Source organism: Genypterus blacodes, unplaced genomic scaffold (genome assembly GCF_046128005.1).
Source record: "Genypterus blacodes isolate CSIRO-AG114 ecotype Tasmania unplaced genomic scaffold, CSIRO-AGI_Gbla_v1 ptg000076l_1, whole genome shotgun sequence".
In the NCBI taxonomy this organism is placed as follows: domain Eukaryota; kingdom Metazoa; phylum Chordata; class Actinopteri; order Ophidiiformes; family Ophidiidae; genus Genypterus; species Genypterus blacodes.
In genome coordinates, this window is record NW_027466885.1 from 8313650 (window position 1) to 8337289 (window position 23640).

The 23640-nt window shown below is 44.1% G+C and overlaps 1 protein-coding gene across 1 annotated transcript in view; it reads left to right on the forward strand.

Annotated features, from left to right (window-relative positions):
* myripb (myosin VIIA and Rab interacting protein b) overlaps positions 1 to 23640 on the forward strand; it is a 68772-nt gene that overhangs the window by 32314 nt on the left and 12818 nt on the right. Inside the window, exons 2-3 of the mRNA XM_076158375.1 lie at positions 2447 to 2668; positions 16869 to 17005. Of these exons, the coding sequence (XP_076014490.1) occupies positions 2447 to 2668; positions 16869 to 17005 (359 nt within the window). The remainder of the gene's footprint in view (positions 1 to 2446; positions 2669 to 16868; positions 17006 to 23640) is intronic.

The window sequence follows — 23640 nt, forward strand, 5'->3', positions numbered from 1 at the left end:
AGAGAGCGAGAGAGGGAGATGTTCATGTTAATAAATTTCCAGTCCAAATATCATCAATTTACTCATCCATACATTTAGAATCAAAGAACATGGAAGGTAGATTAACCTTTATCTGTCTTTTAGGTGAACCTTTACATTATGTAGCTCAGCATGACGCACCCACACAAACAGGAACTAGCAGGCATTTTGTTAATGATGAAGCATTTTCTTGTGGGCTGCTGCGTTGGTTCCCTGCGGCCCCTGAACTTGTATATAGTGTGTGTGTGTACGTGGAGTACAGCTGCTGTATGAGCATGCGGGGATCATAATGACACTGTTAGCTTTATGAACAGGGATGGAGGTTAATGTGAAGGTGCTCCAGGCATGACAAACCATCTGTACGGGTACAGTACTGTATATGAACGCACCAATGAGCTAATGAGTTTTATTTGGAGGGTGGAGAAAATAGCACCCTGCCTGTTTTGTTGTGATTAGATGGAATGACAGAAGTGCAAAATGAGTGTTTGCAGGAATATATATGCATATGTACATTCATGCAGACCTTCAATTGAATGACCTCAGCTGGACTTGTTCATCAAACCCAGATCACAAACACAGAGAGAGGAAATGGATCTGGAGAAAGGAAATTATTTCAAGTCAATGCTGTCTGACTTTAAATGTAAATTCATGACTCGTATATCTGGCTTGCATATATTTAAATTAATGTATTAAATGTGTAGAACTATGCTCTAGGCTTTATGCTTTATTTATTTTTGCATTTGGTTCCCGCCACCTTTAACCCTCCAGTGTCGTTACCGTGCATGCGTGTGCCGGATATAAACCCCATTTGGATCATGGTCACGTATGTGCATCAGTATTCACACATGCAATATGTCAAACGTCCCTCCACCTCCCTAACCTATTTCGCAGCCCATCCTCAACCCCCACCTGCTCCCGCTCACTGTATATAAAATGGTTTGTTCATCTTGTTAATGTCTCCGGTCTAATGATGCATAGGAAAAGCAATCAGTAAGGCAGCAGTGGATCTGCTTGAGGAGCAACGTTAATAACCTCAGAAAGCAGGAGGTTGCAAAGCTCCCACTGGCTCCACAGGCACACGTACACACACATACACGCAGTAAATTTAGAATGTGCTGCATTCAGCAACTGTTTTGCTATAGACAGTACTTAACCTCAATGATATGACTTCAGCATTATATATGAGTAACTTGGTTTCATTTGCACATGTAGGTTATATTGAGTTTGAGTTAATGATTGTCCTGAGACTGTCTTGTGGCCGTGTGTGTGTGTGTGTGTGTGTGTGTGTGTGTGTGTGTGTGTGTGTGTGTGTGAGTATCAGTGCGAGCAGAGCAGGCTGTAACTTGGCTGTGTGAAGAGAGGAGAGGAGAGAGAAGCTGCTTGAATAATTTACCGACTGACCACATGAGCTAAACCCACTTTCACACCTCCCTGGGAGTCGCTCGATCTCAGCATTTTACCCTCCGTTCTTCCACTAATGGTGACAATAACTATGGACAAATGTGTTACACTTCTGCTTTTCCATGTGGATTATCTGGCGTGTAATTCATAATGAATTATTATTGGTCTACGACTTAAATGCAAAAAATTACATAATTGATGGTGCATTGCTCAGTCAGCGCAAAACCTACAGAGGAATAATTCATGTACATAATTGATGTGAGCAATTTGGTGTCTTTCTCAGATAGAAAAGCAGCTTCATGTGGTTAAAACAATGATAAACTAATCAGTCCTTCAATATCAAAGCGTCATCATCATCGAATAGCTTTTTGGCGGTTGAGGAAAGTGCACAACTGTGTTCAGTTTTTAAATAAGCTTTGTGGAGTATTTTAGTCCATAATCCTAATAGTTCATTAGTGTGAACGGTTCTCTGAAGGGTAAAGATTAGTGATGCTGCTGTAAAGCATCACTTTTGGACTGGAACCTAAATGTCTCTCCTGCTTGACAGCGCAGCCGACAGGGCATCTTCATCCTTAGCATCATGTAGTCTTACTCGGATTGTCATGATAATTCCACCCTTGTCACCAGTGAGATGATCGATGTGTGTGTACTGTGTGTGGAAGGACTGATGCTACGTTCACCTCAGCTGTGTGTTGACTGACGTGAGGAAACGCTCGACGACGGGATCGCCAAGAGAGAAATGTCAGCTATCATATTAATTTCAGAGCGTCACAATGATTGGGGGGGGTGGTGGTGGGGGCAGTTTGTCCACCATGACCCTGCTGCCCCGCCCTCTGTGTTATTATACATTTTTCATTTACCACCATAGCGTTTCCAATTATTCTGCATTGGCGTCCTCCACCGATTTCACTGTCTGCCTCTCGACCAGGCGTTCACCACACTCTGCCTCTCTCTTCCCCCCTCCCCCTCCTACCCTCTCTCTCCCTCCCTCCTTCTCTCTCTCTCCCGCTCTCTCTCCCGCTCTCAGTGAGATGAAGCAAGAGCTGGCGGAGGAAGGCAGCAGATGCTCCATCCTCTCCAAGCAGCACCGCTTCAACGAGCACTGCTGCATCCGCTGCTGCGTGCCCTTCACCTTTCTGCTCAACCCCAAGCGCCTCTGCCTGGACTGCCTTTACAACGTCTGCAAGACCTGCTGCACCTACAGCAAGAGGGACAAAGCCTGGCTGTGCTCTGCATGCCAGAAGGGCAGGTCAGTACTCACACACACGCGTGCCGACCAAAGAGACTGGAGGGTTTAGAGGGATGCAGTGGATTTGAAGGGGAGGACACTGAAGTAGAGGGCGGGAAATGATGGTGAGGGGAGCGTGGACAATCTCTTTGAGATCAATAACCGAGGTTGGGGAAGTGAACAGATGAGAGGGATGGAGATTTGTTTGGAGCCAGTGCCAGGGCTACCGTTGTGACATTTTCCGACGCACAACTCACCAAAATATTGTTGGTACTCCTGTTGTCCTGTTTTCTTCTTAACGTCCCCACTAATGCTCCATTGAGTTTGAAAGCTATGGAGCGAAAAACCAGTAAACGAGATAAAGACTGGAGGTTAGATGAAGGAGATGTGTAGCTGTGTGTGTGTGTGTGTGTGTGTGTGTGTGTGTGTGTGTGTGTGTGTGTGTGGGGAGTTCTGCTGACAAGAAAGTGTAGACAGAGAGAGAGGGGCGACGGTGCAGCGGGGCAGAGACAGGGAATAATCAGGTGCTGGAATCATTTCTCCTGGCTGTTTTGTCACCACACGCCTCTCTCTCTTTTGGGAGCTCGTTGTATCTGTTCATGTTCGGTGTGTTTGTGACCCTGAACGTGCCGCCGGCTGTGTGGGAATTAGAAATCTGTGTTTTTTGGGGGAAGAGGAGGAATCTGAAGGCGCAAAAAAGAGAGCGCACTCCACCTGGTTGTATTTGAAGATGTGTATCACCGAGCTGTGTGTGTGCATGCGTGTCTGCACATAAGCCTCTTGTAGCACCCTGACTCACCATTGATGAATATTAAACTGTCTGTGGGCTGGGTTAGGATATTGGAAATGTGTGTGTGTGTGAGAGAGTTGGCGGCAGACGGGATTAGAGCTGTCCTAATATGTGACGTCTGTCCACTCCGGCACCCATTCCTTCCCTCCTCTCCATCCAACGCTCGGTCTCATTCTGTCTTCTGATTGATTCTGGCTGCCTGCTGTGTACTGGGTTCGACCCGCTGTCCTGGCATATGACTAAGGGGAGAGGACGGAGTGATGAGAGGAAGGTGGAGGAGGAGTAGGAGGAGGAGCGGGAGGAGGAGGGGGGGAGGAGGACGGATAATGACATTCAAAAGAGATGGAGAGCTGTCCATCGATCATCTCTCTCCCCCTCTTTGTCTCTCTCTCTCTCTCTCTCTCACTCTGTCCCTGTCCCTGTCTCTTACCTCTGCCTCGGGCTCGGTAATGTCCTCATTATAGCTTTGGACTGTGTCACAGATGGGCCTAGTGTCACAACATTGCCGTCTAGCAGCCGCACACAAACACCGCACTTTGCATTAGTGCACTAAACGGGCCTAAATCTGTTTTTGTTGAATTACTAAACGTCTCTGGGTGGAATTGTGTCATTTTTGTGCTTATTTTACAGCTTATTTAAGTGTCAGCCTGAGGTGAGAGATGCCCCAAAACGTTATTTTAAATATGCCCTATCAGTTCTGTCTGAGTGGATAATATTGCAGTGGTGTTGATCAGACGGCAACTATTGAGCGATAAAGAGCAGGATTTGTGTTTTTAAGAGGAACAGTTGTGCCATAAGTATCCTGCTAATTAGATGCTTTTTGCCTTTTTGGGGCGTGTGTTTGCTTTTAAGGACCCGAACGAGATGAGCATTATTGATGAATCTAAATGTGAGTGTTTACTTCTGCTGTGTGTGAGATGTTTGCTGTATTCAACCCGTTTTGAGATGGAAACTGAATTATGGGAGTAGAACGCCAAATGGTCTCACTCACATGCGCCGACTGTCCGCAGATCAGTCACAGGAAAGCTTCTCAGAAGTGTGATCCATAGATTTGTAGCAGATTTGTAGTCATCGCTCATACACACACACACACACTCACACGTTCACGCCAGTGATGATTGCGTGTTGGTTGATTACATTTCCAAGGTGCTTTTGAGACTTGGGACAGGGGTGGCTCATAGTGGATGTGAACGTAAAAATGAGAGAAATAATTGATTCAGTTTGATTTTGTGCACCTGCAAAGACAGACATACACACACACACACACACTCACGCACACACTCGCGCACACACAACACACAGCTTTCACGTCTGAGCAACAGGGACAGTCGTGACCGAGTGCAGTCTAGTGGCATTACTGCGAGGCTAATCCCCAGCCCCATACGCACACTCTGTACACACACAAACTCACACACGCATTTTAACACACCCACAGTAACAAAATGTCAGATCTAAAAACACTTTTTGTGCAAACCCAAGAGGTCATTTTGTAAAAAATAAAAGAGAGATTTTGGTTCCACACTCATAGTAGCAGGAGGGGGAATGAGCAGAGATGAAGGTCAGGAGGTGGAGGTCGAGGAGGATGGCTGGCAGAGAATAAGACGTGAGGACAGGGGGAAAAGTTCAGGTCCTCCTTAGCCAGAAGAGCAGCAGCAAATACTTTAGACAGGACTGCAAATACGCTTGGTTTGCCTGTCTGCCGTGTCCGCGCACGCACGCACGCACGCACGCACGCACGCACGCACGCACGCACGCACGCACGCACGCACGCACGCACGCACGCACGCACGCACGCACGCACGCACGCACGCACGCACGCACGCACGCACGCACGCACGCACGCTGTCTATCTTGCTGATCAATTCACCATTTTCCACATTTACATTTTGAGCTATTGTACCTCCCTGCGATTAATCTGCAGAAATGGTTCACTCTGTGCCTCAGTGCAGTAGAAGTGTGTGTGTGTGTGTGTGCGTGCAGCCGTGCGCGCGTGCGAGTAATACACTAAGTGACAAACTGGTATGGCTTGTACTGTATAATCTCATCCTAAAGCATAGGGATCACTCTGGCCTCCACTACAAACGATAGGCCATAATGTGCTGTACGTATTCACACAAATACACACACACATGTACTTTGCATGAGGACACAAGTGTGCAAACACACCTGTCCTGCATATTTGATTCATTTATTCATTTTGCTTTAATTCCCCATGCATGCAGATGCTACATTGTATTGAGGCTCACTGCTTCACGTCATCACACACCCACCGTCCACACACAGACACGTCTGCTTCTTGGCATTCAGGTCCCGTTGTGAAGGCCGAGCAGGAGCTGACAGACTGGAGGGCTCAAGTGTAACATGTTGCGTGATATAACTGCACAATATTTGACATTTTATGGTTTGAATCTTTACATTTGTGGCGACGTGCTGCTGTTTGCTTGATACGCAACAGAAATTTAGATTCCTGCAGTTCAGTTCAGTGTAAAATACTAAGGATTGATGTGACAATCACTAATTCTAGTCTCCTTCTTTCATATCTGCGTATGGATTCGCAATATCAGTCCGCTCCCCTATCATCAGCACCATCTTAAGGTCGGAGTGAGTTTTTCTGCGACGGCACAAGCGCGTCGTTGGCGCTCACTTTTCATTCCCACCTGCGGCCAGGAGAGGAAGAGGGACGTAAATAGAAAGCGAGGGAAAGCTCCTCTGTCCTCCTTCCGGGAATATTTTTAACCATGAGACTCGACTCTGACAAAGGGTTTGGGCCCCTCGGCACCGGGCCGGGAAGTTGTTTTTGCACGCCGCCACAGACATTTCAGCTCTAATAAGGCATTTACATAATGTGTTTGTGTGTCTGTGTATCTGTGTCTCTCTGCTTGTTTGTTTGCGTTTCATTTTTTAGAGATTATTTTAGAATTTGCATCCCAGGAAAGAAGAGAAACAGAAATAATCACACATCTAATTCCACCTTACCTGCTCCAGTAACTGCACCCACGAGACCATTAAGAGTGTCGACTCAAAATGTGTCACACCGGTGTTAAACCCACCTTCATTAGTTAGTTGATTTAGGTGTGTTTGTGTGTTAATTTTACGCCATAGCTCGCCAACAATGCCTAGAATTTGATATACATGATTAAAACATGGAATAATTCTTATTCCCCCGACTAAATTGAGGCACATCGGAGGAAAATTGACTGGAATTCAATTTACGATCAATCCAGATTGGCGCGCACAGGCAGGCAGGAGGTAGGGAAGTAAGGCAGCAGCTAATCGTCTTCTTCCTCCACTATATCTCCTCCTCTCTCCTTCCTCGGTGGCCTCGTCTTGTTTCAAAACGCAGCCGACAGAGAACCCGGCAGTTGCTCATAACTCTCGTGCTGCTTTTTGTTTCACTGTCAGGGCAAGACGGCAGACACACCCACACCCACACACAGACCTACACACACACACAGAATGATTGCTCTGATGTTCACACTACGTTGCATCATACCAGTGATTTAGCTGTAGGCCTTCCTCAGCGAGCTTTGACTAAGATCCTTTTAAGCACCTTGCTCTCATTAATTGAAACATTGCCTGAATCAGAACCTGCGAAAATTTCCATAATGCGATTTGCCGAAGAGTTGTGTGATCCCTTGTGTTCTATCCAAGCACTTCTCTCTGTAGGGGACGAGGTTGTAGGTAATAAATCACTGCTCTTACTCACTCACTCACTCACTCACTCACTCACTCACTCACTCACACACACACAGATGGATAAATAACACAGAAAGAACCTTGAATGTTCCCTTCAGTGGGTGTATTAATTTCTGTCAGTCAGATTAGCGCTCATGTGAATACCGTTGTGTGTCATTTTGCAGATATTGCTCTGAGTCATTTTTGTCTTTGACTTCACTGCATGGCCTCCTCTCTGTGTGTGTGTGTGGGTAGGTAGGTAGGTGTGTGACTGAATCAGTCACACCTCTGATCTGAGCACAGATTCCCCTGTCCAGCCGAGAACCAAATTGAGTCTCCGTTGCGAGCCGGGGATCCACAGTCGTAGATTTGCCGCTGCGTTCGAGTTCAATTTCCATCATTTCGGGGGATTGAGGGAAGTGGCTGACTTGCCAGAGGGCTCGGAGTGAACAGGGTCATTTGTGGCTCATGGTGCTGATTGGATCTCATGATGCTCTAAATCGGTTTATACAGCAAGTTGGCCACTGGATCCAAACAGCAGCTAAGCTGACGATGTTATTACGGTTTGTTAAAATTGGAGGCAAAATCCAGGTGGCAGCAATTCTATGCTTGCACGACTCAAAATGTCACATAAACTAACATCCTTCCTGATGAAAGAGCGAGAGCCAAACATTTTAGAAGAAATCACATGACCATTCTCCCTCTTTGGTTCATTTTAAATCTTCTCCGTCGATACCGCACTTCATATCTGAGAATTTGGCTGTTTAGTCGCGCGTTTCACGGACCCCTGAGTGCGGTAAGTGGAACTCTTGAGGGTTTGACACACAGCAGCCCTGATGTATTACTGCTCACCGCTTAATCCATCCAATCACACAAACATTCACGCTGAAAAAAAAAAGCTCTCACCAACCCACACTGATTTCCCCAAATAGAAATTTAATTCATGTATTGAATGTCTGATACTTGTGAGCTCATCCCCCCCCCCCCCCACACACACACTATTGGCTCTGGGCTGCCAACGGCTGCTCCTGCAGATGTGATCTATCAAATAACATCTCTGTCGCGGGAGGCACGGCAGCAGCCAATCCGTACCTCACATTCTGGTACTCTGGCGGCGGTTTGCCAGAGCGTACAGGATGCGAGCCGCGTGATTGGCAGATCAACGGCTGATAGCTTGCTGATTAAAAATGGCGTTGGCTGTCTTTCATTAAGCTTTTCAGGATGTTTAATGATCACGCATGCGTCGATTGATGTGTTTTTCTCTGCATCACCGTGCTGCATTTGGAATGTAGCAGAAAGTCCAAAAGTGCTGCCTGACTAGTGATCTTGCTTTCTTCTCTTCCTCTTCCTCTCTTCCTCCTTCTCTCCTCCCTTAGGCACATCACACCATCTGATCTACCACCTCAGCCAACTCTGTAGCATCAAATAAATGAGATATCAACTCTGCAGGATTTATTTACCAATTCGACCTTTATAGTTTGTTTGATTTCCATTCCGATACGTCCGCATGCTGCACATCTGATGTTAAGATCCATTTCCTCTGCACGCTATGTTGAGTTTTCCCCCACACTACTGTAGTTTAGCATTTAATGATATTTGAGGTAATTTCTCCAGTTGCTGCAGTGAGACTGAGCATCTTACTAAACTAATAAATTAGTTTTATTTTGCAATGTGTCAGATTATGTTACCTTTGGCGAGTTCATAACTTCCTGAAAAGGCATTACGAAGCATGCAGAGAAACAAGATGCATAAATCACACACACACGCACACGGGCGCTTTGTGTCAAGGGGAAGTGGGCCATCGTGTGCGAATAACAATTAGCAGAATATTGTAATGTGTGTGTGTGTCCTGCTGTTGCTGCTTCCGCTCCGGTTCTGAGGGAGGGCTCTCTCTCTCTCTCTCTCTCTTCTGTGTTATTCAACCCTGTCGTCAAGGCTCTTTCCTTTTCTTATTTTTCTTGGTTATTATTTGAATGAATCACCGAATGTATCCACTCTGAATGCTGTTGAACTCTGTGAACTTGGTAAACAATCTTCTTCTTCTTCATGTCCTTTATATTGCACCACCTTGAACACAGCAAGCATTGTTGCAAATCAGTGGTATAGGTATATCAAATTCCAAGTAACCATAGCAACGTCTGGCTCTTTCTTTATCGCAAGTTGCAAATCTCACTGGTGAAATGACCCCAAACATGATAAATGTGTGTGTACAACCATCCATCCATCCATCCATCCATCCATCCATCCATCCATCCATCCATCCATCCATCCACGCTACTGCGTTTTTAAAGATTGGCTCACAGTTTCTCATAACTCCTGTGGTATCTGCAGAATATGCAAAAATACATAGGGAGTACACAAATAAACGGGATAAGATGGGAAAGTCTGTTTTCCTCATCTCATGTTTGTTTTTTCTGTAGATTATTCATCATCGCATTTTGCTGTTGTTGTACTTTAGAAAGCGACAGAAGATGCAACGATATGTTTTAAGTGAAATGCGCCCTCTACATATTTAACGAGACATTCTGCGTTTACCAGAGACAATAGTTACTCGAGTGTTGAACCACAATGCAGTGCGCCCCTTCCCCCCCCCCCCCCTTCTCCTCTTTGGGGTTGTTTGTTCGGCACCGCAGCAGAGTAACTTGGCTCACACTTCCCCCCACTCAAATGGGATCAAAGTCGCCATTCCTATTGGGGCTGCCAACTGGAGAGATATCAAAGCAGCAGCAGCAGACACACACTCACACTCACACACACACACACACACACACACACACACACACACACACACACACACACACACACACACACACACACACACACACACACACACACACACACACACACACACACACACAAAGCACAAGAGCCTTCACAAGCAAACAAGAGACACACACATCCAAGTGCCCCACAGCAGGATGTGTGTATCAGCTTGATACATACAGTGTGTGGATGTATGTGTGTGTTTGTTAGACCGTGAGACTAACCCACACAATGACTAGCTGGCAGATTGACTTACTGGCTCACCGACTGGTTTGCTAGATTGCTACTCGTGGGATGTATAGATCAGTGACACATATTGGCTGCAGCTCATTAATGCAGCATTCATGTGTTGTGGCGATGTGGATTGGATTTGTAGATTCATGCATTTTGAATGAAGGCCTTGCTGCATATCTACCTTCTCTGTCCGTGTCTCCTTTTCTCTCGTTCAATTGTTTTCACTTACTAAGCAGCAGCTCGTGCACCTCAAATCCACTGCAGACAAACACACACACAAACTCTTAATGGCAAACTGAAGACATCACAGTAGTTTATTGGAGGTAGTGGTTTTTGGGGGCAAGAGCATCATTTACAAGTCAAATACACTTTGATGACTTCATTTCTTGGTGTGTTCTGGGTCACCTGCTTCATTCAGTGACACCAGCATTCCCTCCCTGCAGGCTGCCACCTATGCCTGTTTCATACATTTGCCATTTGTCCTCTGTCTTCTTCTTTGAAATGACACTCAAGGTTAGAACATTTATTCAGGTTACGAAAGCTGTATTTCTCTTTATATTCTATTTGTACTTTTACTTGACATTTACCTCGTTGTTTGTCCCAAATATGAAAGGAAACAAGCCGTATGCGAAGGAAGCTGTGTAATGTTGTAACAGTTGACAGTGATATATGTATTTTATAAGCATTTTGGGATGAATTCAAGATCCCTTATTGTGTTATGTGGTTTGAAAATAGAGAATCAGATTTTCATGCACAGAAGTAAGCTGATGTCTTGTTCGACACGTTCGAGATCCCACACACACTCCACTCACACAGCGGCCATCTGATTTGATGGAACGGTGCAGAAATGTTCCATATTCATACACCTCAGACGTGCAAAACAAAGGCTTAGAGACAGTTTGTATTCAATTACAAAGCTGTTAGATGCATTTATGCAGCGTGTATGGAAATACTAGCGACCAGGAAGACGCTCAGAGGCAGACGCTCTGCCAGAGAGACCAGTAGGAAAGCAGGCAGGTAGGGATTTTTGCCTATTGATTGGTGTTTTGTGAATAATTCGTTGGGGAGCTGAGGACGGCCTGTAGCTTGTTAGGTAAGAGATCCATTCACTGGCTCCTTAATTGGAGGGAGTGCAGTGCCACTGACAGTGTTATCGTCCTCGCTGTTTTGTTCAGCCACTCCTCCCCAGTGAGGCGCTCTCAAGAAGCTGCAGAATGAGGCTTCGGGTCACGACTGCACAGGCGTCCTTTTCATAGCAAAGTGCTTCTATATACACTATGTGCACAAGTGCAAACACAATGGGCACTCATTTGTTGAAGGGGCAGGGGGGGGCGCTTAAAATGTCTACATTCCAGTAAAATACAGAGGTCTTCTCGTGCCAAGGACGTCCATAGTGTTTTTGAAATGGACCCGTGAATCAAAGGTGCTGTGGTGCTTGTGATCAGATTGTGGATGTTGACGCTCTGGGCTCCAAGAGTCCCAGTTGGATTCAGATACACAGCGCAACAGTGTTACAGTCTCTGATGGGAATCGTTCCAAACTCAACACACAGTTTAATGTTGTTTATCTGAAGCCACATCTGTCGTACTTTAATGCTCTGTGAAAGTTGTAAACGATACAGGTGCCTTGAAAAGGTGCGTTTAAAGAAATTTTCATTCTCACCAGCCTCTCTGTGGCTTCTGCCTCTCTGCGCAGGTTTATACAGTAAACGCTGCAAATGGGGAGAGAGAGAGAGAGAGAGAGAGAGAGAGAGAGAGAGAGAGAGAGAGAGAGAGAGAGAGAGAGAGAGAGAGAGAGAGAGAGAGAGAGAGAGAGAGAGAGAGAGAGAGAGAGAGAGAGAGAGAGAGAGAGAGAGAGAGAGAGAGAGAGAGAGAGAGAGAGAGAGAGAGAGAGAGAGAGAGAGAGAGAGAGAGAGAGAGAGAGCGTTTGCTGCTGCCCCCACTTTTCCACTGAAGATCAATTCTCGTGGATTATACACACTGGTGATGTGGAAAAGACCTTCTAAAAATAGCTCCCACTCAGACTGTCTCCTTTTTCTCTTCCTCCCCTTTTCCTCTCCTTCTCTGCCCTCTCTTTCCAGGTGTGTGTGTGTGTTTGTACAGCCGTCCGGTGCTGTCAGGCTTGATTGACACTTAAGTACATTGGCTCCTGGCAGCTTGTGAGTGTGATTCCCCTGTTTGTCCCCTTATGTCCGTTTCTGAAGCTGACGTTGATGTCTTTTGGTCTGAATCTGGGTAATGACCTTTGTCACATGCGCACACACTCAGCCCACCCCGCTCCCTCCCTCCTTTCCTCCCTCTTTCCCTTCATCTCTCTTCTCTGTATTGTTTCATTGCCCGGCTCAGTTTATAGTAAGAGGAGGCGCCCTGTGGTGGTATCCTGCTAAGAGCACAGATAGATGCTTGACCTAATCCTGATGAGATGCTGTGATTCCGGGACAATAACTAGCTACCTTAGTCCCCCTATAGCCCTGCCATCATACATGAAAGCCCTTAAAACAACAACTAAATCCTTCCTTTTTCTCACTGCGTCATCACATTATTTAATTATGTAAGTGCTTCTTCAGTACATTTTCCTGAAATTCTAAAGCGAGTGGACTAAAAAATGACAAAAAGCCACTTAATTCGTAATTTACTGCCTCCGTGGGATTTCTGGTCATGCGTGAGACACTTAACTAAATTTGCTAACACACTCCAGTTGCTCTCAAGCCTGCAATCACATTGGCTCTTGGTGTTTTTGCCTCCATTATAATTACTCCGATCAAGGCTGAAACAAGCTGCAGCTAATTATCCACAAAGAGCGAACAGACAGTAGAGTTTTTTGGGCTGATTCAGAGCTTTTCCTCTCCATTTTTCTCTCTTTTGAAATCCAACATATAAATTCAGTCAGTGAGAATTAAGTGCTGACCTTGAACAGGCTCTCTATCCAATGAAAACTGATCTCTTAGAGGTCACATTTGTGTACTGTACTAATGTGATATTCCTCACAAACCGCCTAAGATGAAGACCTTAAAATAGAGCTTTATCTAATATCATTAAGGCTCTTTTTGTTTGAGACTTTGACTCACCCACAAATACATATTAGATGTCTCTAATGGGAAGAACTGATTGTGTGCTGGTTGTATTCAATTTGGGTGTAATCACGTTATTCGGCTATGGACTGGTATTTATAGTTTGGAATCATTCACAGTAGTCATTCAAGTGAAGTGGCATGGCTTGTCTCTGTGAGCAGATTGTAACTCATCTCCATCCCTCCATATTGTGCCGTGGTCTCTCCCGGCAGCTGACACCTTCATCTATAACAGGACGGCGAAGGTCCAGAGAGAAAGTCCCATGATGAAACAGGGAGAGAAGCATGAAAGGAGAGCGAAAAGATGACAGCTTGAAGTTATGAGAGAGGGAAAGGTATTATGTTGAGAATAGGTGGAGGAGATAGCTGATAAAATTGCCTCACGGGCGCCTGGAGCTGTACTTCTCCTAAATTTAGACATTTTTTAAAGACGCAGTAAGTGAATTGAATGGAGCGAATCCAACCTGTCGCGGTTAAAGCAGAAAGAGACAGGAAACTAAAATCAAACTTTCATCAAATACGTTAAGCTGCTGTCAAATTGCTCTCAGATGCGACGCTGCATTCAAACGTGACCCGAGGCCTGTTAGAGTCACGAGGGACTTGGTGTCTCTATCGCCCCTGCTGGAGAGTTCACATACTGCAAGTTCATATCACTTCAGCACATCTATCCTCAAATTGATTCCACTTTGAAACAATAGTCACACTTCTACCCTCCTTAATATGCCGGAGAAGCTCTTTCTATTTTCCCGCCCGGGTATCTGAGTGACAATCGCAAAGGTGTAGGCAGGAGATCAATATTCCGGCAGCTTTCAAGAAAGGTTATGTCACAGGAGCGGTGCTGATTTGGTACAGACCTCAAACCAGACGCTGGTTTAAATCACGCTGACATCTCAGTAAGGCCGTGGACAGGTTTGCAGAAAATCTTGTAGGCTTCTTTTTCACACTTGGTCCCACAACCTTGTCCTTTGTCTGTACGCCTGTTATGTCAACAGTAAATACAGCAGAAGCTTAACACACACACACACACACACACACACACACACACACTTGATCTTTGCACATTCATCTGCGTACTAAAGCTGTCTGTATGCATATAGGTCACAAATCTATATGAATATAGATCTGCTCTTGTTTTCTTTTCCATAAACCCGATTCTTTACAACACACACAGTCCATAAATCCCCTCTACACACCCCCTCACACACTCCTGCACAAATCTGCATAGACCCACAACCAGAGAAGCTGAGGAGGGAAGGAAGGCCAACTCTTAACTCTTATTTGAACTGGGATTCTGTCCAAAGCCTCATAACAGAGTTTGATCAATATTCTCTTGTCTCTACTGTGTGGTATATTTGCCCCAGAACACACTCGCTAAAATGAGAATATGTTTGGTTCAAAGCTCGCCTACTGTAATTGGTGGCTGGTCCTGGGTTCAAACCCCACTACAGCCATCTGGAGCCTTTGGAGTTTGCGCGTTCTCTCCATGTTCATGTTTCCTCTGTCAGTCATATAGTACTTCAGACAAAATGATGTCATGAATACTGATGCTGTACTCCACTTTCAAGTCTCAAGCAGACAAATCTATTTGATGTGCTGTTATTGTCAACCCACGCCCTTCTTTCTTCTCTATGCTCTCCCCTTACTTCAATGTCCTCAACGGAAGCTGAACCAATTCATTAGAAGGCTCTGCAACTCAATTATGGTAATGCCCTTTGCCTGGAGAAGTGGGATCCCAGCAGTGCTACAGATTATTTTTCTTGAACTTCAATATGTTCCTTATGTTTTATTTAAAGCTCATTTAGATGTACACAACAGCCTCCATCAGACCAGAGGGTGAAGGCTGTAGTCAGAAGGAGAGTTTGACAAGAAGGCGTTCGCTCCTCGGCTTTCCAGGCATGCGGAGGCCAATGGAGGAAAGGGAGCATCCACAGTAATCTCCCTCCTCCTTGTTCATGCAGCAGCAGAGCGTGAGGGAATCTCCAAGCCTCATTATGAAATGTGTATCTACAGAAGCCTGCTAAGCTGGGCAGCTCCTGCTTGAAAGCTTCTGCTTATCCACTCCACTCCTCACTTCTTCTTCTCTTTTTTTAGATGGCATCACTCTCGGGAGGAGATGTCATGCTTCACTCATCATGACACCTCTCCCTTCCTGCTAAATCCCTCTTTGCTGAGCGGCAAAGCTCTGCTAATTTCAACAAGTGAAGCTGCCTGAAAGGAAACAGCAGAAGTTTGCTTTGATTTCTCACCTGTGAGCAAGGGGATAGCAACACTGTTCCCTCAAAGCAACAAATTAATCTCAAATAAAAAAAAAATCTGCATTTATTCTGCTTGTTCCAACTCGCAGTGAATTAAGATTCCACCCAGATCACTGTGTCACCGTCATACCCTCGCTGCACCCTTCTGCTATTCAATAAACAATCCAGTTTAAAGGTCAAACCAGCTCATTGCAGAGTGCAGAGCCAACCTATTTGTGTCCGACTCATCCTTGTGCACCTCTTCATCGGCCCCAGAGGAAGATAAAAGGAGACCCAGTGCTCCTCTATGAAACTCAGCGTGCTCCAGGGCCATTAGAGAGCCGGGGCCGACCTGTGGCATGAAAAGAAGCATCTGAGGCCCAATGTAGCAACCCAGCTGATAGAGGAGGAGGATAATAAATCCACTGAGAGAGGGAGGGAGGAGTGTGTGTGCGTGTATGTGTGTGTGGGAATGGCCCACACACCCTCAGGGGCACTCAGGATTCCTTTATCAGTGCAGCTATTTCCACCCCCTCCCGTCTTTTATTTAACGTCGCATCAACACGCACACATTCTGACACACACAGTTTACCCCCCCCGGTTTCATAACCACTAATGGAGCCGTGAGGAGGAGGCGGTGTGTGTGTGCGTGCGTGCGTGCGTGCGTTGGTGCGTGCGTGCGTAGCTCAGTGGTTAGAGCTTCCGCTTGGGAACCGATGGGTTGCTGGTTCGAGTCCATGCCGAGGTGCCCCTGAGCAAGGCAGCGAACCCTCAATTGCTCCCCCTCTGCGAAGGGTGGTAAATGAATGTAAGTCGCTTTGGATAAAAGCGTCTGCCAGATGATCGTAATGTAATGTAATGTGCGTGCGTGCGTGTACAAGCAAAGCAAACAACTATGACTAAACGTTACATTAAATGTAAGGAGTGTTAAAGGGCAAAGAGATGCTATATACAAAAGAGATTGTGTATGGCGTGTGTGTTACAATACAAATATTCCATATAGTGAGCGTTTTATTGTGTAAACTGAGCAATGTGTGTGAAATTTTATTCGACAGCAGCGTGAAAAACAAGCACAGAACTCAACGTTGGCAGTTTCATGGAAAATAACGTCGGTGTCAAAGGAAACAAAGAGAGAAAGATGCAGACGTAAAAGCAATCAGTCTGTTCAGATCATTTATCATTAACCAAGACAGTTTGGCAGCGAGCGAGGAGCTTTTATCTCAAGTCCAGGTGTCTTGATTTCCAATTTGCTAATTGAAAGACATAGGACATGAATTACACCAGATTAAAATGAAAGTCTTGGCTTGGACCTCAAGTTCGATTCACAACTATAATCTAATATGTGCCGGTTGCTATCCCATCTTTTTTCTGTCTTAAATGTAGGGTATTTCCATTATTATCAGTACTTTTGAGCTTATAAGTCTAACATATGTCCCTTCGTCTGTCTTTTCCACAGGGTTCTAAGGACCCAGTCTCTGGAATGGTATTACAACAATGTGAAAAATCGCTTCAAGAGGTTCGGCAGTGCCAAGGTGTTGAAGACTCTGTACAGGAAACACATTCTCGAGAGAGGAGCGCTCTCTGATCTCCCAGGTAACCTCCTGTGTGTATCTGCATTGCTTGTCCCTCTGCGTCTTTCTCCTCTCCTCCTCTATTATGGTCTCCACTTATCTGCATCCTCCGTGTTATCTTGTATTGAACAGAACCGCTTTCTATCCTCTTGCTTGTTGTCTGGTGTTGTTGATTAATGGAATTCCAGCAGTTTTAGCCCGAGTCATAATATTTTCCATTAAAGCCTTTGTTAATCAGCAGCAACAAGCTTGGATTTGGAAGGATTTCATCGGACGGTGAGAGTAAACACAAACAAACTCATTAGTTTGCTTTGTTAAATGATCAGTCACTTTCTTTACGCATTTTCTTCTCCCTCAGTGACTCACATGATCACATTTGTGTCCTTTGCTTACGTGAACCTGCTCACGTTGCAGTCCCTTTGCACTTTGTGTTTTTTGATTTTGTAGTATCACCGTCTAATTGATTTGTGTCCATTGATGTGATTTGAGTTCCATTATAGTAATAGAATGGTGCCTACGGGGTAAAATCACACCTCACAAGGATCAAGATGCGATTTGGTGATTCAGGCTTTATCGTTGTTCTTTGTGCAGGGCCCCCTAAGGAAAGTGTTTGTCTTTGTCTTCTCCACTTCTAATATCTCCCCCCTGGCCGTAATATTACATGACTGATGGTGCCTGGCGGGGAGCAAGTGGACGGGGCTCCACTTCTGTTTGGTGTCATTCATTACCGCCTCTGCTGTCGAAGCACCGCGTCTAAACTCCACATTAGTCCAATAAACCCTTGCCTGATTTTGAGGACAAACTTACAATCTACTCCCCCATCCCCTCTGCTGTCCTTTTATTGCGAAAATGGACTACAATAACTTCCAACCCTTCCTTTGATTGTAACTCTCTTTAAACAGGCAACTTGTGAGCTCTCAGTGCCTCCTACCAGCATGGAGTTGCATAAAAAAAAACATAACTGAAGTAGTTGACTTCAGAGCAGTTTGCAACTTTTGACAAAGTGCAAAACACTCTAATTTGCATTAATCTGGATCAGATACTGAACATTGTTACTGCAGCAGCTGAGGCTACTTTTGTTCCTCAGTGAATCGTCCCTGCGCTCCTCCTTCAGTATGTTCCCATTGTTTTGACGTGATCAGGCTTCCTCTGCGGATGACTAAAAGGCATAATTTCAAGCGCCCCAATGCGTGGGATTAAAGAGACGAGGAGCGCAGAAGGAGTAAAGGAGTCCTCTTCTCTCCTCTCCTGTTCCTCTCCTCCATCATCTGGGGAGGAGGAAGGATTTTGTGATCTCATATGAACACTCTGGCTGACTTGTCATCTGATGATGGACGTAGGTGCTTTGACATGTGTGTGTCTGCCTGTGTGTATTTTGATTTTGTGTGTGGATATCAATGCTATATTGTTTGAAATGAGAGCAACAGATTTATCGCCTGACAGAGATCTGCCTCTGAGTGATGCTATCAATTTCCTCTCCGCGCGTGTTTGTGTGTTTACATGGGAATATCCGCTTTGCTTCTATTCGCTCAGCGTTTTTATGTCGTGCAGTAAATCCAATTGAACTGACAGGGATTGTGAAAATGTCCGAAATAAACCAAGGCCACAGCTGTCAAAAAATATGATTGGGCTTTAATTTTTTTGAGAGAACCTCCTTTTAATAGCTTTTATTTGAACCAATTTTGTGTAAATAATGGATCATTTGATGTGTTTGGACAACTATATGCGGCTAACAGATTATGTGTATCAGAAGAATATGAGATTTTAGTTCGGCAAGTGAATCAAGTGAAAGCAAGTGAAGATTCAATTAGAAGAGGAGTGTTGCTCTTTAAGTAATGTTGCACCATCATCACTAGGGTCTACTTTGCTCTGTGAGCTCTGGAAGTTTCAGAGGGATTGTATGTAGCCCAGAATAGCTGCCATTTGTCGTGCAGGAGTCCAATCTTCATGCAGATATAAATTCAGCCACAGGAATGTAAAACTTCCTCATAAACGTACTCCCAGCCATATGTGGAATTTTCTCTGCCTTTATATGAGTCCTAATAAAAACTCTTTCATTTATCATCACCGAGAGCCCAATACTTGTGAAATAAATTTTTAACCAGTGTGAATTTGCGACCTGACCATGCCAGTCAGCGAGAGGTATGTAAGCTGTTTAACGTTTTCACGTCCATGCAGAGAACAAATGATCTTCAGACCAGCTGGGAGAGAAGAGGAAGGGGACGATTTGTACTTTCATGTTCATCATCTTAGAAGAGACAAGTGTGTGTAAGCGAACAATAAAAAACAGTCTGATCTGCACTGATCTGACAGCAGAATCTTAACATTAAACGTGGATACGGTGTTGATGATGTAATCCATTTAAACATTCCTACATCCACATCAGTAAAATGTTCCACAGCAGTTTCTACTTTCCTTGTGCGTTTTTCCTGCATGGCATCATGAAAATTGCCTCAAAATGTAATGAGATGAGTCTGTTCTGACATATCAGAAGCAGGGACAGTGATTTTACTGACAGGAAAATCTCATTTCAAAAGGTGGATTAGCGTTTCCTCCTGCCTCTTTTGTTCACTGTCATATCCCTGTGGGTTTTCGGCAGTAGGATTTCCACCTTTACAGCATGACGCTTGTGACTTAGACCTGAAAGATCTGAACAATTTAAACTAAATTTCAAGCATGGCTCTCACTCCACAATGCAAATGTGTGTGAGACGTTTGCATTGTGTGTTAGACATTTGCATTGTCAGAGACATCACACAAGTAAATGAGTGGTAAATTAATTCATACACTTAAAGTACACAAACCTACTCTGTTGATGAACATACACATATACTCATTCCACAGTGATGAATCTGCCTGACTGTTGTGACTTCATCATGCATTGTGAGAAAGACCCAGAGCACAATAGGATTTTTACTTTGTGTGTGTGTGTGCATGGATGTCTGTGCTGTGTGTGTTTCAGTGTGTGGGCAGATGACTCATAGCTTTAAAGAGAAATAATAAGTTCCTGGAAGTATGAGACCAGAGTGCAAGTCAATAAATATGTCACATCATGAAAGTGAACATTTTCATACCACGGCGGAACAAAATAAAACAGCAGCCTCCCTCTGTTATTTTGTTTGGGTGTACCACAGGGATCTATACTAGGGCCTCTTCTGTTCAACCTGGAAACAAAATATGGCATTGGTGTGTTCAGGTTGTAAAGCCTATTTTATGCAGATGACACTGTACTGTACTCTAATGAGCAGCTTCTAAACTTTTGGCAAAAATTATACATTTCTCTAAATGGCTGAACTCACTCTTCAGTCTTAATGTTAAGAAGACAGTTAACATGTTTTCCACTGATAAGCCCTCTGCCGCTAATCCTGCTGTCTTTATATCTTTTATATCAGGACAGAACTTACAAATTGTCTCTCACTTCAAATACCTTGGTATTATCCACTTCAATATTAGCCATTGTGTTATGTTTTTCAACACGTTACAGTCATAGTCTGACATTTGGGCTTCAATTTGAGCTACTAATCAACATTATATGATGTAGAAAGTCAAATATGTTTGCATACTGTTTCTTTTGGCTATTCGTTCTGCTAAGCACAAACCTATGTGTGTGTGTGTGTTTAGGCTTTATGCCTAAAGCGGTTGCAAATTGTTGTCTTTGTGTGAACGCAACAAGATCAAGCTATGAAACTCCATCACATTTGCATTTTATTCTCACATAATTACAGCCTGGTGCTTCTAAGCTGTAGAGCTAAAGGATGTGAGATAAATGCTGCTTTCATGCTAAATAAAAGGGAAAAGAAGTTTCAGAAAAAGAAAATGCTTTGAGAATAAAACCTGTCTTCAACACTCTACAGTCAGTTAAGACGTGACTAATCCAGTGTGACTAGTAATATTCACTGTCTTTTGAGTCAAAAGCACAATACAATAACAACAAACAAAGACCGCCTGAGTCACTTTATCATCCAATAAATTTGTACATATTGTCATCGTTTTGACTGTTTATGTTGTCGAGCTGAAGGCTTGATGACTCTGTACATTAAATGCTCAGTCTGTTGTGTTTGTAGGACTGTTTAACACACAACAACCACTGACATCACTCATATAAAAAGTTTTTATATGAGTGATGTCGGTGGTTGTTGTGTGTACTGTACAAAAACAGTCCTCGTTTTTATTAAAAACTAATGTAAATATGCTTGTATATGCCTAAACACTACAAACACTTATATACATTATATGCAGAGTATATACTGTGTATAATGCAGGGATGACGACTGAAAACTGTGACCTTGATAAATTGGACTTGACCTCACCTCAAAGTTTCAGATTGCGTTTTTGGCATTTCAGTAAACATGTTTAACCAAATCAAAGACTCATATTTATTTGATGAGCAGATGCAATTACAAACGGAACAAGCACCACTTGGCTGATCAGCAATATGGATGACAGAATTTCTTTCAAACACTACAGTATGTTTCATTTTATTTATGGTTTATTTTTATGAGATCATTAAACACAAAGCTAAGAAAGATGACTTTCCATGTAAAAGCAGAGTTGAATTGCGTGTTTACTTTCCCTTGTCTCCCAGCTTTTTATGATGCACAAAGACATCGTTGCTTGTCGATTTAGCCGTTGTCGTGACATTGTTTACGAGTGTGTTTGTGATGCCAGATGCCGTCTTGTAATTGAATAGAACCTGTCTGTGCTCTCCTTCCTCCTCCTCCTCCTCCTCCTCCTCCTCCTCCTGCTGCTTTAGATTTTTGACTCTAAGTGGAGCATTACTAGCTCACATGTTCATTCAATCTCTCATTTATTCTATTGTTTCTGTCTTTCCACTTATTTTACCGTCTTTGTGTCTGACAAACTATAACTTATTCTTGCCTGATTATCCCAGTTTATTTTGCACAAAATGTTTTCATCACTATATGCTTCCAATGATAAATCAGGCTTTTGAAAAGAGGGAGGGAGGGAGGAAGAGCATTGAGAAGATGATTATACTTTCCAGCGCAAGTTTAGTTTTCCATCCAAGCTGTACTATTATATATGTATAGTATATGATATCAGCCCAGTATCTTAATGTGTCGTAACTTACACCTGTGTATACAGTAAGCCATTGAACTCAGCATATCAGGACATCTGTGATATAGGAGCATTTCCTTAATTAAAGGAAGCCATTTCCTTTCTCTCTCTAATAGAAGATACGGTTCAAGAAAATCAATCTCTACTGCATCAAGTGTATGATTTATTGTCTAGTTGCACAAAACAACCATGCTAGAGGTTTGATCAATACGTAAGCCTCAACAAGTTGTTGAACAAGATTAGTCCAGCTCTAAATGAAATGGCTTATTTTCTTGCCCATTCTTGATCAAAGTAACAGACTAATGATGAAAATCTGACATTGTCTTGCTGAGGCACACAGGTATACATACGCATAGGGATACTGTTAAACACACACACACACACACACACACACAGCCAGTGAATGTCCTGTTACCATGGTGATATTGAGCGATTTCTCTTCTCCAATCCCCAGAGTAGCGGGGCGGTGGGGCGGCGAGTCGCCAGGAGCAAAGGGTGACACAGTGGACATGCAGAGGAAGTAAGGCGGTTGAACATGGGGAAGAAAGTCGTGTACGGAGACGGAGCACATTGATTTCCATCATCTCTGTAGGCCGTTCTCACAGTTCTGGGAAGAGATACATCAAGTTCAGCAACTTCTTTTGAGTCGCGACCAAGAAATCCACCTCTGATTGACAGACAGAGGAGGAAGGAGACTGATGATCAGCTGCATAATAGTTGAGAGATGATAATACTGGCTTAGAACCTATTCAGATGGTAAATCTGAGAGGGACGTATGTTGTCCTTATACAAGTCATTTCAATTGATAAGATGAGGAATTTCTTGACTACTACTACTACTCACAGACATGATGTGTGCAGCAATATAAGTTAAAGATGACCAAGTAAGTACTCCATCTACTCTTGACAGTGTCTAGCCTAGATTGGCTTCAGAGTGAGGCTGGGCTGTTGTCATTCTGTGGCCTGAGGTCAGGTTGGCCGAGCAGAGACGTATGCAAACATCAAGCATTGTCATTTCTAGTTCTGTCTCAGCGTGTCTTTGGGTGTATGAGTTTGTGCTTGCTGGCTGTAACTCTACCTCTGGTCTCAAACACCGCGACAGCACTGACACAAGAAAACAATATTGTATGTGACCGCTGCCCGTGTTACTGCTGCTGTCATGGGAAAACAAATCAATTGATGTTTTTACTCTGTGTAAAGGTTGGCCAGAGGGAAAAAATAAAATCGGCCCTATTTTCTACAGTTTTGTTCCCGAAAACTCAAATAAGGGAGCAAGAATGCTAGAGATTGAATTAGGTGCCAATAAGATTCCGCGAATTATGATATCTGTGTATGTGTGTCTATGTGATATGAGGTTCCCAGTTCTTATCCAATCACAACAACACACTGAGAACATCTGAAACCAGAGCTGCAGCAGCAGCAATGCTGCTTATTAGACAAATAACGGAGCGAGGGGAACGGAGCCAGGATGGTGTCGAGGCCTTTTGTGTTTTGTCAGCAGCAGGAGCTTGAGCTGTTGGAACAAAGTCTGGCTTTGGGGTCAAGGGTTTGCATATGGTTGTGTTTTGTCTCTGAGTAGCGGA